Source organism: Salmo salar, chromosome ssa18, assembly GCF_905237065.1.
Source record: "Salmo salar chromosome ssa18, Ssal_v3.1, whole genome shotgun sequence".
NCBI lineage: Eukaryota > Metazoa > Chordata > Actinopteri > Salmoniformes > Salmonidae > Salmo > Salmo salar.
This window is the reverse complement of record NC_059459.1, coordinates 7,472,724-7,490,980: the sequence shown is the minus strand read 5'-3', so window position 1 is coordinate 7,490,980 and position 18,257 is coordinate 7,472,724. Positions and strand designations below refer to the sequence as shown.

The 18,257-nt window shown below is 40.5% G+C and overlaps 1 protein-coding gene across 1 annotated transcript in view; it reads left to right on the top strand.

Moving 5' to 3' along the window:
- si:dkey-192p21.6 (heparan-alpha-glucosaminide N-acetyltransferase) overlaps positions 1–18,257 on the top strand; it is a 38,453-nt gene extending 20,196 nt beyond the window's left edge. Inside the window, exons 11-18 of the mRNA XM_014154261.2 lie at positions 1,723–1,835; positions 2,051–2,172; positions 5,435–5,558; positions 5,791–5,877; positions 6,693–6,770; positions 13,620–13,690; positions 15,248–15,360; positions 15,636–18,257. Coding sequence (XP_014009736.1) covers positions 1,723–1,835; positions 2,051–2,172; positions 5,435–5,558; positions 5,791–5,877; positions 6,693–6,770; positions 13,620–13,690; positions 15,248–15,360; positions 15,636–15,817 — 890 coding nt within the window. The 3' untranslated portion in view covers positions 15,818–18,257. The remainder of the gene's footprint in view (positions 1–1,722; positions 1,836–2,050; positions 2,173–5,434; positions 5,559–5,790; positions 5,878–6,692; positions 6,771–13,619; positions 13,691–15,247; positions 15,361–15,635) is intronic.

The window sequence follows — 18,257 nt, the reverse complement described above, 5'->3', positions numbered from 1 at the left end:
TACATGGTACCAGCTGTAGACTGTAGATGCTATGTAGTGTAAAACCTCTCATAACAAGATCATGAGTTTTACCATCAACCACTGTAGACAGTGTTGTTTTGCCCCTGTCTCTCTCCGCCCTCCCCATGATGCCCTTGTCATGTCTAACCCTGGGTTTTATCTAATAAGGAAATTGTGGTGCTTCGATCTGTTCAATATGCATACAGCTCTTGTGGTCACATGAAGAGGTGTTGACCTTTGATGTGTTTTTACCCATTCAAAATGACCAGTCGTTTGTTAAAATGGGAAGGTTAGCTTTACTGCCGATATACAGGTTGGTTTTAGTTTTTGGAGCGCAAGTCAGCTTTAGCTGTTATGAGGTGATTGCATGTACACTAATAGCCTAACCTATTGCGGGGTTTGGATACATTTCCCGTATTCAACTTTGATTCAAGTCCCACTCCATAAAATGTCCTTCCATTTGATTCTTCATCACTATGCTTTATTTTATTCAGGAACCCATTTATTTCCACTTTGCAATAATTCGCCACTTCCAACAGGTAAAACTCTCTGACTTCTTTTAGAATTTTCATCTTTAACATGCTTATACTCAGAATATATTGATTAAAGCCATATGAGGGCTCCTGAGTGGCGCAGCAGTCTTAAGGCACTGCATCTCAGTGCTAGAGGCGTCACTCCTGACCCTGGTTCGATTCCAGGCTGTACCACAGCGGGCCGTGATTGGGAGTCCCAATTCCTTTTCCCCATATTATAATATCATCATTTTCCCATCTCAATTTCTACCATGGTTATGCATAAGCATTTCATATTTCTTCTGTAAGAAACATTTCAATTTACCCCTATCCATATAGGCCAATTCTCACAAGTGTAAAGGGTTAATACTGATGCATGACTCATAAAGAACATGCAGTAGCCATAACTTCAAAGTAACCTTTGTGGATGTTTCATGCTTGCATATTGAACTTGATAATGATGAGTGTTGTGAGAGATAGCAGAGACAAGGGACCAATCTCATAGGTGTGTAACCTACGGACTTAACAAACATGCTATTAGTCACCCAAAGAGCTTCCTCCTTTCCTGTGGAAAAAGACATTTCCGCTTCTTATTTGATTTGTCCAGATCAATGATTGGAATTATATATTTTTGGAATGATCTTTGTGCCGCAAAGAGATTTTCTATTAACTAATGTGGAGATTATCATCAATCGCTGAACTGAAGGCCATTCATGTCCTCCCCAATTTGCCTGGGCCTGGAGATAACTGGGAATCTTTGATGAGCCTTCCACCTCCCGGACACGCACCTCGACATCCGAAGACACCCATTTCCACCCATATCCTCCCTCACGGAACAGAATTATTGTGGTCGCCCAGCTGTCAGTGGTTGATGCTATTCCTTTCCTGTGCAAATATTAGCTTAATACATCAGAAATAGTTATGCACCGTTTCAAGAATGTCTGTATTTCATTTTGTTATTACGTCAATGCTCAGTGTATAGCCTATAACTCCAGCATAAAAGTATAACTCCAGACAGTTGGAGCTTTTGTACTGTACACGTATTTGTTGCAGTTCTTGTTGCAGGCTTATGAGGATATGACCAAAAGTCACAGCCCAGAATATAGCCATTTCTCTGTGTTGGCGACACTGGCTATATTACAGTGTTCTGGTCAGTGTTCTGGTCTATGATCACAGGTCTGTGTGAAGAGTCATTCTCTCTGTGTTACAGTATCTTGGTCCTGGCTGAGAATCCCTGGAGTCCTCCAGCGTCTGGGATTCACCTACTTCATACTGTCTCTGATGCAGACTTTCTGTGGCATGAGAGAGATCCCACTGAGCAGGGTGAGACTCTGACTTTGTCAAGTTCGTTTTCATCAGTAATTACACGCTGGAAAGCAACCTTATAAGACCATAGAAAGTGTAGGTGGTTGCTACGCGCTGGTTTTTGCATTATGTAACACTTGGCAAGCTAGGGTGCTATTCCCTAAAATGCCATCCTGCCGACTACGCCAAGTTTAATGTGGCAATTACATGAATTTTGCTTGATCTAACTGTAGGATCGCTGGTGGGAACCTGTCCAGGATGTGGTCTTGTATTGGCCAGAGTGGATCTTCATTATTCTCCTGGAGACATTATGGCTGTGTCTCACCTTTCTATTGCCTGTGCCTAACTGCCCCACGTAAGTCAAATGCCTGAATACACACACTCAAAAGGTTTTTCAGTTTATCATGTGATTATCATTATAAAGACCTTGATAGATTATCACTATGTGATGTACCAAATCCAATAAACAATTATCTTCTCTACAATATACAGTACCTAGATTGTGGTATCCAGATTATGACAAAGTCACACATCCATGGGATTTTGATGGGTGACTGTCCTAATATGGACACCGTATAAATCATTTTTAAGCCAAGGAGTGATGACAATGAATACAATTATTTTCGATATTTATATATGCTTGGTGATGTGATATTTGGACCAGTAAACTGGGGTGATGCTGTGGCTGTGGTTGTGTCTGTGGCTGTAACTGGGCAGGTGTTAGTGTGCACTGTGCAGCATGTGTTGTGCTAGCTAGCTGGTGTTATAAGCCACTGTGATTTAAGGGTCTGTGGTTGTTGCTTCAGAGGGGATAATTAGCCAATCTCAGTCTGTCATGTACATTAAGACCAAGGCAGAGGATCCATCTTCCTCTCTCTCCTTCCTCCCTGTCTCTGTCCTCTCTGTGCTCCACTCCTGTTCCTCCTTTTCAGTTGTTCTGTGCTCCTCTCTCCTCTGTGCTTGACCCTGCCTGGCATTGTTGTGCCTCCCAAGGCAGCTGAGTATGTTTGATTAAATGTTGATTGTCAGAGTGAATGAAAACCATTTTTACTACTGTCCTTGTCTTCCTCATCAACATACACTGTACAATATGTGTGGCGTGATTAGATGTACAGTACCAGTCAAAAGTTTGGACACACTAAGGTTTTTTTTTGTTGTATTTTCTACATTGTAGAATAATAGTGAAGATATCAAAACTATGAAATAGCACATGGAATCATGTAGTAACCCAAAAAGTGTTAAACAAACTATTCAACGTAGCGACCTTTTTCCTTTATGACAGCTTTGCACACTCTTGGCATTCTCTCAACCAGCTTCACTTGGAATGCTTTTCCATCAGTCTTGAAGGAGTTCCCACAAATGCTGAGCACTTGTTAGCTGCTTTTCCTTCACTCTGTGGTCCAACTCATCCAAAATCATCTCAATTGGGTTGAGGTCAGGTGATTGTGGAGGTCAGGTCATCTGATGCAGCACTCCATCACTCTCCTTCTTGGTCAAATAGCCCTTACACAGCCTGGAGGTGTGTTTTGGGTCATTGTCCTGGTGAAAAACAAATCATAGTCCCCCTAAGTGCAAACAAGATGGGATGGCGTTTTGTTGCAGAATGCTGTGGTAACCATGCTGGTTAAGTGTGCCTTGAATTCTAAATAAATCACAGACAGTGTCAACAGCAAAGCACCCCCACACCATCATGCCTCCTCCTCCATACTTCACGGTGGGAAACACACATGCGGAGATCATCTGTTCACCTACTCTGCGTCTCACAAAGACACGGCGGTTGGAACCAGAAATCTCAAATTTGGACTCATCAGACCAAAGGACAAATTTCCACCGGTCTAATGTCCATTGCTCGTGTTTCTTGGCCCAAGCAAGTGTCATCTTCTTAATGGTGTCCTTTAGTAGGGGTTTCTTTGCAGTAATTGAACCATGAAGACCTGATTCACACAGTCTTCTCTGAATAGTTGATGTTGAGATGTGTCTGTTACTTGAACTCTGAAACATTTATTTGGGCTGCAATCTGAGGTGCAGTTAACTCTAATGAACTCATCCTTTGCAGCAGAGGTAACTCTGGGTCTTCCTTTCCTGTGGCGGTCCTCATGAGAAACAGTTTCATCAAAGCTCATGATGGTTTTTGCGACCGCACTTGAAGAAACTTTAAAAGTTCAAGAAATGTTCCGTATTGACTGACCTTCATGTCTTAAAGTAATGATGGACTGTTATTTCTCTTTGCTTATTTGAGCTGTTTTTGCCGTATTATGGACTTGGTCTTTTACCAAATAGGGCTATCTTCTGTATACCACCCCTACCTTGTCACAACACAAATGATTCGCTCAAACGCGATAAGAAGGAAAGAAATTCCACAAATGAACTTTTAACAAGGCACACCTGGATGGACACCAAAGGACACCAATGGACCCTCTTACTGAAAGTTGTGGCTGTTTCGCGTGATGTATTGTTGTCTCTACCTTCTTGCCCTTTGTGCTGTTGTATGTGCCCAATAATGTTTGTACTATGTTTTGTGCCGCTACCATGTTGTGCCGCTGCCATGTTGTGTTGCTACCATGTTGTTGTCATGTTGTGTTGCTACCATGCTGTGTTGTCATGTGTTGCTGCCATGCTATGTTGTTGTCTCTTTATGTAATGTTGTGGTGTCTCTCTTGTCTTGATGTGTATTTTGTCCTATATTTTTATTAAATGTTATTTTTTTACATTTTTTTTTTTTACCCCTTTTTCACCCCAATTTCGTGGTCTCCAAATGGTAGTTACTGTCTTGTCTCATCGCTGCAACTCCCGTACGGACTCGGGAGAGGCGAAGGTCGAGAGCCGTGCGTCCTCCGAAACACAACCCAGCCAAGCCGCACTGCATCTTGACACAATGCCCACTTAACCCGGAAGCCAGCCGCACCAATGTGTCGGAGGAAACACTGTACACCTGGCGATCGTGTCAGCGTGCATTGCGCCCAGCCCACCACAGGAGTCGCTAGAGGGCGATGACACAAAACACTCCCCTAACACGGACGACGCTGGGCCAATTGTGCGCCGCCCCATGCGTCTCCCGGTCGCGGCCGGCTGCGACAGAGCCTGGACTCGAACCAGGATCTCTAGTGGCACAGCTAGCGCTGCGATGCAGTGCCTTATACCACTTCACCACCCAGGAGGCCATTATTTTATTTTTTATTTTAATCCCACCCCCGTCCCCGCAGGATGCCTTTTGGTAGGCAGTCATTGTAAATAAGAATGTGTTCTTAACTGACTTGCCTAGTTAAATAAAGGTTAAATACCAATAAAAACATGTTAATTGAAATGCATTCCAGGTGACTACCCCATGAAGCTGGTTGAGAGAATGCCAAGGGTGTGCAAAACTGTCATCAAGGCAAAGGGTGGCTACTTTGAAGAATCTCAAATATAAAATATATTTTGGTTTGTTTAACACTTTTTTGGTTACTACATGATTCCATGTGTTATTTCATAGTTTTGATGTCTTCACTATTATTCTACAATGTAGAAAATAGTAAAAAATAAAGAAAAACCCTTGAATGAGTAGGTGTGTCTAAACCTTTGACTGGTACTGTAGATGTGGCAGTAGAAGTCTAATCCAGGATTTTTGTATCCAAAAGAGGTTATTTAGGGGCTGGTGGGATTGGGGATAACGGCCTATATCCCAACTGTACTGGGGGAGCAGCTGGGTACATTGACAAGTGGTTATTGGGAGATAACATCTACCATTGGCCAACATGCAAGGTAAGGAGCATTACAGTTTTCTCTCTCCTATTTTTTATTTAAGATTTAAGATTTGAACACTTTTTAGGTCAGTGAATGATAAAAAGATCAACTAAAAGCAGGGAATCTAATGGCAAGCACATTGTTACAAAACAAATACAAAAAAAATGTTTTCACATTAGTGAAATTGTCTTTACATTAGCCTGCTCCATAGGAAATGGCTTGTTAGTTCTTCTCATGTTGTGTTTTTCAGGCAATGTATCGTACTACCCAGCCCTTTGACCCAGAGGGGGTTCTGGGTACTATCAACTCCATTGTCATGGGATTCATGGGGATGCAAGTAAGCAAACCTCAAGTTTTTGACCCAATATTTTTGTACCGTTTTTACCAGATATTTACCTCAGTCGTAACTTTAAAAAAAGGCCAGAGGTTTAATGCCCTCTTACGCATGTGTTTTCACGATATTTCAAAACTTGAATAACAAAGGTCATGTATGGATATTTCATTCATTTTTTCATTTCAGTCTTTCAATTTTTTCATTTTTTTAATGATTTGTCCCTGCGTCATAACACTAAGGTTGAATCAGTAGTCTACTAAAATGGAGGTTGTCTCAGGGACATTTTCCCGCCTCATGCCTGCACAGCTGCTCTCCGTTATTGACACAGAATGTCGTCCGAAGGTGAGGACGGAGTTTGGGGGTCTTTAGGGTGGGAGCCTTTGAAACAACTCTTGCACTTTGATGGCGACAACGTCGTGTTAAACCGTTTTCGTAGTGGGAAGTTGCCATGCGAAAGCAGCCGCATAGCTCAATTCCCTGTGGGCGGTTAGCGCTGAGCTCTTCAGTCAGCGAGTCTTAGACGACACGCCAGGTGTCCACTCCCCTCGTCTGTGTTTGCCCATGCTAATGTCCTCAGCTGAGACATATTCATCATCACCAAATTAATCAGAGAGCGCCAGTGACTTACACGCCACATCTGGCACCAAAGGGATATGAGAAATATGACCGCCATACCAGAGGCACACAACAACCACATCCACTTTATGGGCCAATTTAGTTAACCGACTACATCTAACCTGTTTTCTCCTTCAAAGTATCAGTAATGATTAAATGACCTGTATACCTAGTCTGCTTATCAGTGTCCTTTATTTCCACAGGCGGGAAAAATTCTAATTTTTTACAGGAAAAAGGATGTCTGCGTCCTCTCCCGATTCCTAGTATGGGCCATCCTCCTGGTATGTACTGTAAAGCCTCCCATATCTGTTTAGAAATATTGCTGGCATGTTTTAGTCTCTTTCTGCATTACTTTGGGATAAGTCAACACCACAGCCCGTGATATATGTAATAATTCCCTTTAAAATAAAACTACCAAAGACCAAGCAAGACTAAAACAAATGCCTCCCCCCTGCGCAGTCTATTGGTGGTTATATCTTAGTTTATAAGGGAAACCACATGACGATGTGGCACTATAAAGAAATGTAAGCCATTTGGCGTTTTAACTTTTTAAGTCACTAGTTAGTCGTAACAGCTCATTAGCAGTCTGTCTGTAGTAGGTATGCGATCTCTGTGTATGTTACAACCATGTATGGCTGTCTATTTCCGGGCAGACATAAGTATCTTCTGTCCCGGAGGATAGTCTCTGTCTCTCATTGCTCGTGTGTCTCTCGTGTGAATTTAGAATTTACGAATCCTGCATATTAGTTACATTAAGCTCCGACATCATGGCAAAGAGCTCATGTTCTCCTCTCCGTTTACTATGCTCTGCTGAAGTGTATGGTTGTACCCTACCCTAAGATTACATTTACATTAGCAGAACCTGGTTTTATGCTACAGTATAAACCAGTATTCCTCACAACTGGTACTCAACAACTGTAGTGTGTAGACTTTTGTCCCAGTCTAACCATAATATTGTTAGCTAACATCTGATTAGAAAAATCTACCGATCATCAAACCCAAGATAATCTGAATCCATTGTTTGAGTGTTGAGCTGGAACAAACGTCTATACACTTTGGTCCTCCAGGACCAGAAGTGAAGTACACTGCTGGTATTGATGTAAAGATGAGTCATTATGAAATAATTGTGATTCTTACATACATTGACGGGTAATGTTACTGTTTTGGTGGGATAGTGCTTTGTGTGGGTGGTCTCACAACAGGAAGGGATACAAGCTGGCCACTATTTCATTTGGGGGGGACTTTATCCCATGGGGAAACGGTAAGTGTTATGTGAAATGTAGACCACTCTTTTCATCTGTTTTACCCTCCACTCAAACGAGATAGACAAATCCCATGTAGTGATTTCACGTTTAGCCTAATCATATGGACTATGTTAATTATGTCAAGAATGGGGGACAATGCATGATGCAGAGTTACGTGGCATTGGCTGTAGTTAGAGGTTCCATGTTATGGTGGAAGGGAAGGGATCTTGAGTTCCAGGACCCGGTGACCAGGGGTGGTGATGGAGAGGTCTTAGGTGGATCAGAAACCCTTTGAAGTCTCAATAAGGCAAGGAAAAACAAGGAACCAAACAGACTCAGGATGGGAATATCTTGAGGCCGCTATAAACACTGTAAAATGGAGGAGGCTATTTGCCTTGTTTTAGAGTTTTACTAAGTCTTATTATAAATATTCAAATTTGCATAGGTTTGATTTTCCATGATATCATAAATGAATTATCCTTTGATGTAGATAATTATATTTGATATAATAGATTATGTTGACATGAAGCAATTATTTAGATAATTATCTAGAACAAAACAGACCCCAATTTCAGGTACAATCATACCATTTTAAAGCAGATTGTATAATAGGATTCAGATGCACCACCCTATAAAAAGGGGAAAGTGTCACGTCCTGACCATAGAGAGCTCTTATTTCCTATGGTAGAGTAGGTCAGGGTGTGACTGGCGGGGTTTATTTAGTTCTATGTTGTTTGGTTCTAGTTTCTGTTTTTCTATGTTGGGGTTTTTGGATGATCCCCAATTAGAGGCAGCTGGTCATCGTTGTCTCTAATTGGGGGTCATATTTAAGTAGTTGTTTTTCCCACCTGTGTTTGTGGGAGATTATTTTTGAGTTAGTGCATGTTTCACCTCTGTCGTCACAGTTTGTGTTTTGTTTATAGTTTATTGTTTTTCTTGCAAAGTTTCACATTCAAAATAAAGATGTGGAACGATACTCACGCTGCGCCTTGGTCCGTTCCTACACACAAGCGTGACAGAATGTATTTGTGTGTTCTGTGAAGCAGTTCAACATCATCAGAGGCCCCATCAGAGGCATTTAAATGTTACCTTCAACTCCTATGACAAATCTGTCCATTATGTTTCTTGGGTTGAATCTTATTGACTGTTATTATAGGGCGAGTAGCTTGGGGGAGCCAAAATAAATTAGATCCATTTTGTACTTCCCAGAGGTGCAGGGTGATAAAGTAAGCCACCTTCATGTAAAAACATTACCAGCCAATGTTTGCTCTATTTTGATATTTCTGTCGTACAATTTACCAGTTAGCACTAGCAGCCATGACAATATTACAATACTCTGTACTGTATGTTATTGTTATCTTGGAGGTGTCCTATAGAATAGGCAGATATATAATATGTTGTCTTCAAAAGCTGTTTGCAGAAATAGTGATTCAAATAAGACACTGCCAATGGCAGTTGGAAGCACAGCATCGATCTGTTTCCTCATGTCAAAGAAGCTGAGGGTGTAACGCTTGTTCTGTAGAGGTGTCTTTTCTGCCTTTTTCTCTGAGTATCTCTGAGATGCAAACATGCTACAAACTAAGTCATTGCGGTAAGGAATTCTTTCCAAATAATATAAAACATTTAAAATTAACAAACGTACAGAAAGATCAGTGCGAAGGCCAAATTAAAGAGGAAGAACTTTTTGAGGCAATTAAATATTTTCTGTCTGGAAAAACCCCTGGGCTTGATGGCACACCGGTAGAGGTATATCAAGCCTTTTTTAAATACTAAAAGCTCCATTGTTAGATTGTTTTAACTACTCCTATAGAAATGGTAGTCTGTCAGGTACTCAACAGGAAGGTCTGATTTCTCTATTATTAAAACAAGACCCAGATGACAAATATAGACCCAGTCTCTCTAAAAAAAACTGGAGGCCCTTTACACTTCAATGTTGTGATGCAAAAATACTACCGAAATGCATAGCACTCAGAATTAAAAAGGTTTTACCAGGTATTGTTCATCCTGATCAGACAGGTTTTTTACATGGACAATACATTGGAGATAATATACAACAACTACTAGAAATAATAGAACATCATGAAACATCTAAAAAGCCAGGCCTGGTATTAATAGCAGATTTTGAAAAGGCATTTGATGAAGTAATACTGTATTTTATTTATAAATGCCTGAATTTCAGCGATTCTCTTATAAAATGGGTAAAAAATAATGTATAGCAATCCCAGGTGTAAAATAGTAAATAACGGCTACGTCTCAGAGAGTTTTGAATTGTCAATAGGAGTTAAACAAGGGTGTCTGCTGTCACCATATCTATTCATTATGGCCATCGAAATGCTAGCTATTAAAATCAGGTCCAATAACAACATTATAGGATTAGAAATCCAAGGCTTAAAAACAAAGGTGTCCATGTATGCCAATGACTTAAGTTTTATATTAAGTCCGCAAGCTAGATCACTGCAACGTCTCATTGAAGATCTAAATAACTTTTCTGTACTCTGTGGACTAAAACCTAATTATGATAAGTGTACAATATTACATATTGGATCTTTAAAAAATACTACTTTTACATTACCCTGCAGTTTACCTATAAAATGGACTGATGGTGAAGTAGACATACTTGGTATTCATATCACAAAATATATAAGCTCTCCACAATGAATTTCAATAGAAAACTTGTAAAATAAATATTTCGCTTTATCTCGGACGCTAAACCAGACAAAATAAAGCGTGCATATCTATATAATGAATATGAATTGGGTGGGTTGAGATTATTAAATATAAAAGCACTAAACCTCTCTCTAAAAGCTTCACTTATTCAAAAGTTTTATTTGAACCCTAAATGGTTCTCAAGTAGATTACTAAGAAAAGCTCATCCATTGTTTAAAAATGGCCTTTTTGCCTTTGTGCAGATTGCCATGTCTCATTTTCAATTAATTAAAAAGTATCTCTCTTTTTCAAACAAGCATTGCAGAGCTGGCTACAATTTCAATTTCATCCCCCTGAAAAGATAGAACTGTCACGTCCTGGCCAGTATAAGGGTTAATTGTCATTGTAGTTTGGTCAGGACGTGGCAGATGGTATTTGTTTTATGTGGTTCGAGGTGGTGTTTTTCTAGAAGGGCATTTGATTTAAGTATTCCGGGGTTTTTGGGCACTGTTTGATATTCATGTAATTCTATGTTTAGTCTAGTGAGTCTGTTTCTATGTTTGGTTAATTGGGGTTGGGACTCTCAATTGAAGGCAGGTGTTGTCTATTTGCCTTTGATTGAGAGTCCCATATATTAGGGTGTGTTTGTTTGTCATTTGTGGGAGATTGTTTCTTGTTTTGCTGAGTGAGCCTTTCAAGACTGTTTTGGTGTTCACTTAGTTTATAAATAAATACACAAGATGAGCATCCACATTCCTGCTGCGTTTTGGTCCTCCTTTACCAACGACTACCGTGACAAGAACAAATATTACAACAAATATTATGGCTGAACTCAAATGTACTGGTTAATAAAATACCTGTATTTATGGGAAAGATGTTTGAAAAGGGTATTTGTTCTTAAATGATATTGTAAATTGGAATGGTTGAGTTATCAGAATTGTACGGGAAGGTCTGCTCAATCCAAGAGTGCAACCAATTGATTAAAGCATTACCCCAAAAATGGAGAAGGCAGGTGGCTGCTGGAGGAGGTAGGGAACTGGTCTGTCTGCCCAATATAAAGGATCAAAACTGACGGAGGAATAAAAATAGCATAAATAGGAAAATATACTAGTTTCATTTGAGGACCAGGATGTTGACAACTGTGCCATACAGATTGCAAAATAGTTGGGAAGAGATTTTTGATGTCCTGATTCCATGGTACAGGGTGTATGTGTTGATATATAAAACAACGAAAGATTCAAGACTTCTTAGAATTCTTGCCACCAACAAAATGTTGAATATTTGGGGCATAAAATCATCGAAGCTCTGCAGATTTTGCTGTGAGGATACAGAATCAACAGACCATTTATTTTGGTATTTCCCTAAGGTAACCCGTTTCTGGTCTCAGGTTCAGGAATAGCTGAAAATGCATAACATTGATCTAAAATTGACCCAAGAAATAGTACTGTTAAGAGATCTGGAGAGACCAGGTCAGTCAATTACTAATATACTAATACTCTTAGTAAAAGTATTTATCTTCAACTTGTAATCTGTGCATTCTATTCGATTAGATAGATTGAAATTGTACGTTAAATATCACAGCATAGTTGAAAGATATTTGTTGCATAGAAATCCAAAGAGGGTGGCCAGCAGAGATAGGTGAGATGGGCTGAGGTAAGCTGAGGGTTGGGATGTGGAATTGGAGACAAGTTGGAGCGGACTTCCTGTGCGGGAGATAGAATGATGGTTTTTGCATTGTTGTTTTCTTCTGTCTTTTTATTTTTTCTCTTTAGTTCATTCTCTTGGTTGTTGGGGGTTCTTGGGGGTGGGGAATGGAATTAATAGTATTTTTTATTTTTATTCTTGGGGGGGGACTGTGGGAGGGGTCTTGAATGGTTGAGGGACAGCTATTGGGGAACTGTGGGGGGGACCTTGGAGGGTTCGGGTTGACGTTTTTTGGCCTGGTGGGAGATCTGTCAACATGCCCTTCAGCAGGGCATTGACCCTGGATGCTTCTGTGTGTCACTCTGAATGGAAGTCTGTTGGGTGACTAGTATGGTGTAGTTGTTGAGCGGTTTCACTGCAAGTTTATTATATGTTTTGGATAGTCAATTAAAAATTAAATAAAAAGTCATTGCATTTTGGTTTTGGGTTGATGATTCACTTTTATTGGAATTCTAGCCCATTTTACTTAGTCACATGGCACAGTGTTACGTGTGTTTCCCCACATGGATGGTGAAAAGAGTCAGACTGATTGACCAGCTCTTATTATTGACTTGTCTGATAAGATGTGACCTTCTGGGAGAGGTTTGAAGCTGTACTTCAGCAGCCTCTTGTATCAGAAATATGCTCTTGACATTGGTAGTTAGCCCTTCCTGGTAAGGAGATAATTGATACAGCCAGCCAACAACAGATACTCCCAGACCAGAGGCAGTTTTCTACACAGAATCCACTTCAGGCAGACCAGGGACAGTATTATACACAGATAACACAGTTGGCGGGCGAAACGTTACGTTTTAACCTTAAAGTGAAATAAACTCCTGTGCTTTTCTTTTTTGAGCGAGAACTTCGCCTGTTCTTTCTGATACACAGATTCAGCTACAGACAGACAGTTCACCGCTAGGAGGGACAAGATGTTTCGATAGTGTTGTTGTGGCATGAGTTCTCTGTCTGACTGAGGGTGGCTTGATATTCCGGGGCGGCTGTGCTTCCTCATCCCAATAAACAGCAGCCAGAGTTAATTCAAGCTAGACGATCAGGGCTGGGGAGTGAGAGATTGAAATTGAGCGATTGCCCCACATACCAGCCCACATTCTGCCTGCCTGCATAGCCTGGAGACTCAATCTAGCCACAGCCAGGCTATTTCCACACCATCGATTCTGTCATCTATACAAATGATGGATATCCACCTAACAAGCATGTTTAGGTTTCGGATCTACAGGGTTTCTTAAAGGAATGCACAAGCACAACAAAAAATTGAAATAAAGCTTAATTATTCATATAGGTAAATATATATATGATGCAATAAAGGTGTTTATTGATATTTTCACTACGAGCTGGGAGAGATCCAACTATGGTAGAGGTGGATTTGAAGCGGTTGGTTTGCAGTTCTTTCGTGAGGAACCTCGTTGATCTGAGGCTCAGAGAATCAGTTAGTCTGACTGACTCGCTTGACTCTGTTGGCCCACGTTTTAGCAGACCCAATACTGCTTGCTTTAATCGCCTGCATCGATTTGAAATCTGTTTCATTTCCACCCTCAGGGAATCTCAGCAGCCATCCTTTCTAAGTGCACGCGAGACGAAGGATTTATACCTGTCAATAAAAACCTTTGGTAAGTGAATCCTGACCCTCTAAATCCAGTCACTTTTCCTCACAAAAGAAAGGACGAGTTTCCAGCAGGCACAAATCATGGCCTGCTAAAACACGCATTTACTTACCTCTAACGACAGATACGGCTGTAAATAATCACTCCGGCTGTCAGAGAGTGTGAGGCAAGCCGGGCGATACATCCTCCGGCAAGATCACTCTTCTTTACAGCCAGGAGGAAAACAGGCTGTTTTATACTCCCTCCCTGCCCACCATCGTGGCAGGAAAACGGTCCCCTAGCCAGCTCTCTGTAAAAGGTTCTACCTGGAAACACAAAAGGTTTTCCTGCAAGGATAGCCGATGAACCCTTTATGGTTCTAGATAGCCCCTCCCTTTCTAAAAGTGTAGAGGGACGATATGGAGTTCAGGGGACAATATTACCATGGGAAATTCACACACACAGGGCTATTCTCACAGAGTATAAAAAGGAGATTAATTCAATGTCTAGACTTTCCCATCGGATGCGCAAATACTTGATGAACATTTCAATCGCGGTAATGATTTTGCATGAAATATAGTATGATTACAGTCATATATGTTGTAGCTGACGTATTTCTTCCACGCTCACCCTGCGTGTAATATGAATTAGTTTAATGTCATGTCAGACAGAGTACCGTTTCATCTATGATATGTAAGCAGAATCTCCCATGATTCTCCCACATGAGCTTCTTCTCTATAGCCATGCTCATCCTTAGCCATTATAACCTGCCCTGGTTTTATAGGCAGTCCATCATACATTTCACATTTTAGTCATTTAGCAGACGCTCTTATCCAGAGCGACTTACAGTAGTGAATGCATACATTTCATATATTTCATACATTTTTTCCCCCCCCGTACTGGTCCCCCGTGGGAAACGAACCCACAACCCTGGCGTTGCAAACACCATGCTCTACCAACTGAGCCACACGGGATCATGCTCTGGTTTTTGAGCTGTTGAGTAAGAGTCCTTGCCGGAATGAAAGAAATTAACTACCAGCCTTAGAGTCTTTTTTGGCCCTCCTTCAGATGAGATAAAAGATGCCTGCCGCTGCAAGGATCTGGGAGGTGGCCATTTTACATTAGAGGATATTACATCAAAACATTCTTGCACTTTGGAACAGACATGACTTGCCGGCATGGCTCCGTGGGTCACGAGCCAAGGATCCACTAACTGACGCTAATGCATCATACTAGCCTACCATACTGTACTGTACTGTAGCTTAGCATCAGCAGCAAAATCTATTATGTATTTATATGGCTACTTTGTTGTTCACGCTTTGTACTGGTCATCCAAACTTTTAATCACAAGTGCCAAGCTTCCCCATGGGAAAGTGTACACATAGTGCACTCCTCATACAGGTATAAAATACAGAACAGTGTATGCATAACAGAGCTGCATTTTATTTCAAGAGAAGACAATAATTACAATGACAATATATTTGTGCACTATGCAACATACAGTAGATAGATACAGGTGCAACTTTTACAACTGTATAGCTTGTACAATAAAGTGTATATGTGTTGTGCGTTCATATACTGTAGGTCTCTGTCGTATATCACCTGTATGGGCTGTTTCTCTTTCCTCCTGCTGGGAGTCATGTATTTCATCATGGACATTAAAGGCTGGTGGGGCGGCCAACCCTTCATTTACCCAGGTAAGTACACAAGGAAAATGGCACAGGGGTACATTGCTAAGACATTATGGTACAAGGCAATGTGTTACAATCCAGCGGGCAAAACCAGTCAAAACCGGTTGAAATTATGTCAACATAATGATGTCATTTCAACCAGTTTTTCGCGCTGGAAATGAATGACAACTTTCCTAATGGGAATAAGTTGCTGAAAGGCTCCCTGATTCATGCAAGCACTTTTGATAACCATGTCTTTGTTTTTGGATACCTTGACTTCCTGTCTCTGTGGTGGTCTGCAGGGATGAATTCCATCTTTGTGTACGTGGGCCACTCTCTCCTGGGGTCCTACTTTCCCTTCAGCTGGGAGATGCGCTTTGTGGACAGCCACTGGGAGAAGCTGTTCCAGAACCTGTGGGCCACCTCTCTCTGGGTCCTCATCGCTTACCTGCTATACAGGAAGAAGTTCTTTCTCAAAATCTAATAGCGCCACAATCCAACTCCTTTCATTCAGTGTTTGCTTTCATTCTGAGCCATTGTTGTGGGAATGATTGCAAATGCTCGATTTTATTGTTTTACTGTAAAGTGTGTTGTGATTTTAAATGCACTTTAAATACAGTTTGTTTTGATGTGAAAGTGTATAAGTGGATAATTCTGTTATCTGTGTAATTAATTCAAATCTGTACAGTGGTATGTTGTATGTGGTAGACCTAACCACACTACACTCTTAGAATTAGTAGTAACTTGAGGAACCCTGGAGACCCTCAAAGAACCCATATAGCTCCTCAAGGAGCCATTGCTCATCAATGGTTCATATTTGCACCTTCGGTTAGTTGAGGGGTTCTTGGAGGAACCTTTAATGGTTCAATGTAGCAATGGGTTCCTGGAGGAACCCTGGAGTGGAGGCGTGGCTTAGTAGGGGCATGGCTTTAAGATAGATACTTTTCTGGCCACCTGTTAGAGTAATTGTCATTCCTGTTTATTTGTTCTGTTGTATTGTCGTCACGTCAGGGTTAAACACTGACAGTTGTGTAGCTTCAATGAAGCTAACAAAGATGTATGAGTTCCTCAAGAGCCTATGCAAATCCCAGAATTTGAATAGTTAACACTCTGTTACTATATGTAATCAGCAGTGTTAATATTGTTAATATTATATGCATAAATAGTCAAGGAAATGTTAAATTTGCAGTGTACAAACTTAACATGGTGAACAGGAATTACATTTACACTAACGGGTGGCCAAAAATAACTATCTGAAAGCCACACCTCCAATCTGATAGACTGGCACCTCTACAATATATTATTAAAAAGGTTCATAATCGAACCCCTCCCATCACAAAAAGGTTCCGTTTTGAACCTTTACACAGGGGTTCATTGAAGACCATTTTCAGAGGGGTTCCTCAAGGAACCTTTTTGAACTGGAATGGTTCTGCCGGTGTTGGAACCCAAAAGGTTCTTCCAGGCACCTTTACTTCTAAGAGTATGGAATCTGGTCTATTTTACAGCTCAATTACTAGAAAGGGGAACTGTAACACCCCAGGATGTTTTACTTGATATCAGTTCTGTTGTGCACTGAATAGACTGAGGTGGTACTCAACAAATTAGAGCCAGCGATTCCCCTACACCAGGTTAGCCATTATGAGTCTGTTGCCATGGCCACTCCACCTCTCTTAGGCAGAGAGTGTGTGTACCATCTGCTCTCCGAGTGACAGTTTAATGTGGGTCAAGATGGACAGCTCACTAAGGAGTGTCATTAATATGAACATCACCTCTTGCACTCATACTAATACAAAATCAGGGAAATAACACCACTCAATTCGCCCACTGATATTAAAGCTGCCGAAAATGTCCCAGAGAGAAAACGATCATTTCAACATATATATATTTTTTAATCTATTCGTATTTCAAAAACATTCTGGAAAGTTCTTGGTTGTGGAGTTATATCAGTTGGCCTTGCACGAGCAAGAAAACGCTTAGTTAAGAACTAGGCCGACATTGTTCCAAGCACTCAGCTATACCTGTATTGTAAGGGTCAGTTAGCTAAAAAGAATTGGATTAATTGATTGACGTTGTCTTGTGGGATTGCCATGTTCCATCTCTGCATTGCTGAGATACCAAAGGGATGTTAAGATTTAACTTCATTCCTGAGAGGACTGCTCTGGGTAATTGCACTCTAAAAATATTATTTCACTATGTACGGTTTTATAAATGAACATGAAAAACTAGTAAAATGGTTTAATAAACATCATTTCATAATTTGCATGTTGAATAGCTGTTCATTTTCATTCTGTCTGGTAGCCCTTTAGTGGCCAAATCGCCATCTAGTGGCCTCACAGGTGGAATGTTATCATTTTTTACAGAATTATAGAATTAGAAATTATATTTCAGTCTTCTGTGATGTATATAAAATGTAATATTGGGATGCAAACTCAAAATGTAATACATTTCATCTTTATATCTGATATGGTACATATTTTTTAAAGCCCATAACCATATGTATGAGGTGTATACTTTTGTTTCAAAGTAGATTTGTTTAAGACTACCAAGAAACATTCTGCGACCCTGATTTAGCCCACTGCAGTAAATTAAATTGGTTGTAGTACTGAGTGTGTATGGTCTACAAAACTTCATTTAATCTTCTTGTAATGAAGTAATGCAGTATTTTCCATCTGTGGGTAGTTGTGTAATCCTTTTAATAGCAGGTATGATTTGGTGTAATATGGTGTAGTTGTTTTGGTAATTGGTTGTTAGTTCATATCACAAGAGGAGCATCTTGCCTTCTTGAACAAAGCACAAGACTGTAATTGCCTCGCAAAATACACTGCCTAGTGTGTAGTTGTAGAAATGCTTAACATTACAACATAAAAAAGGAGAATCAATATGCATTCCCCACACAATAATCAACAAATAAATAAATACATTAA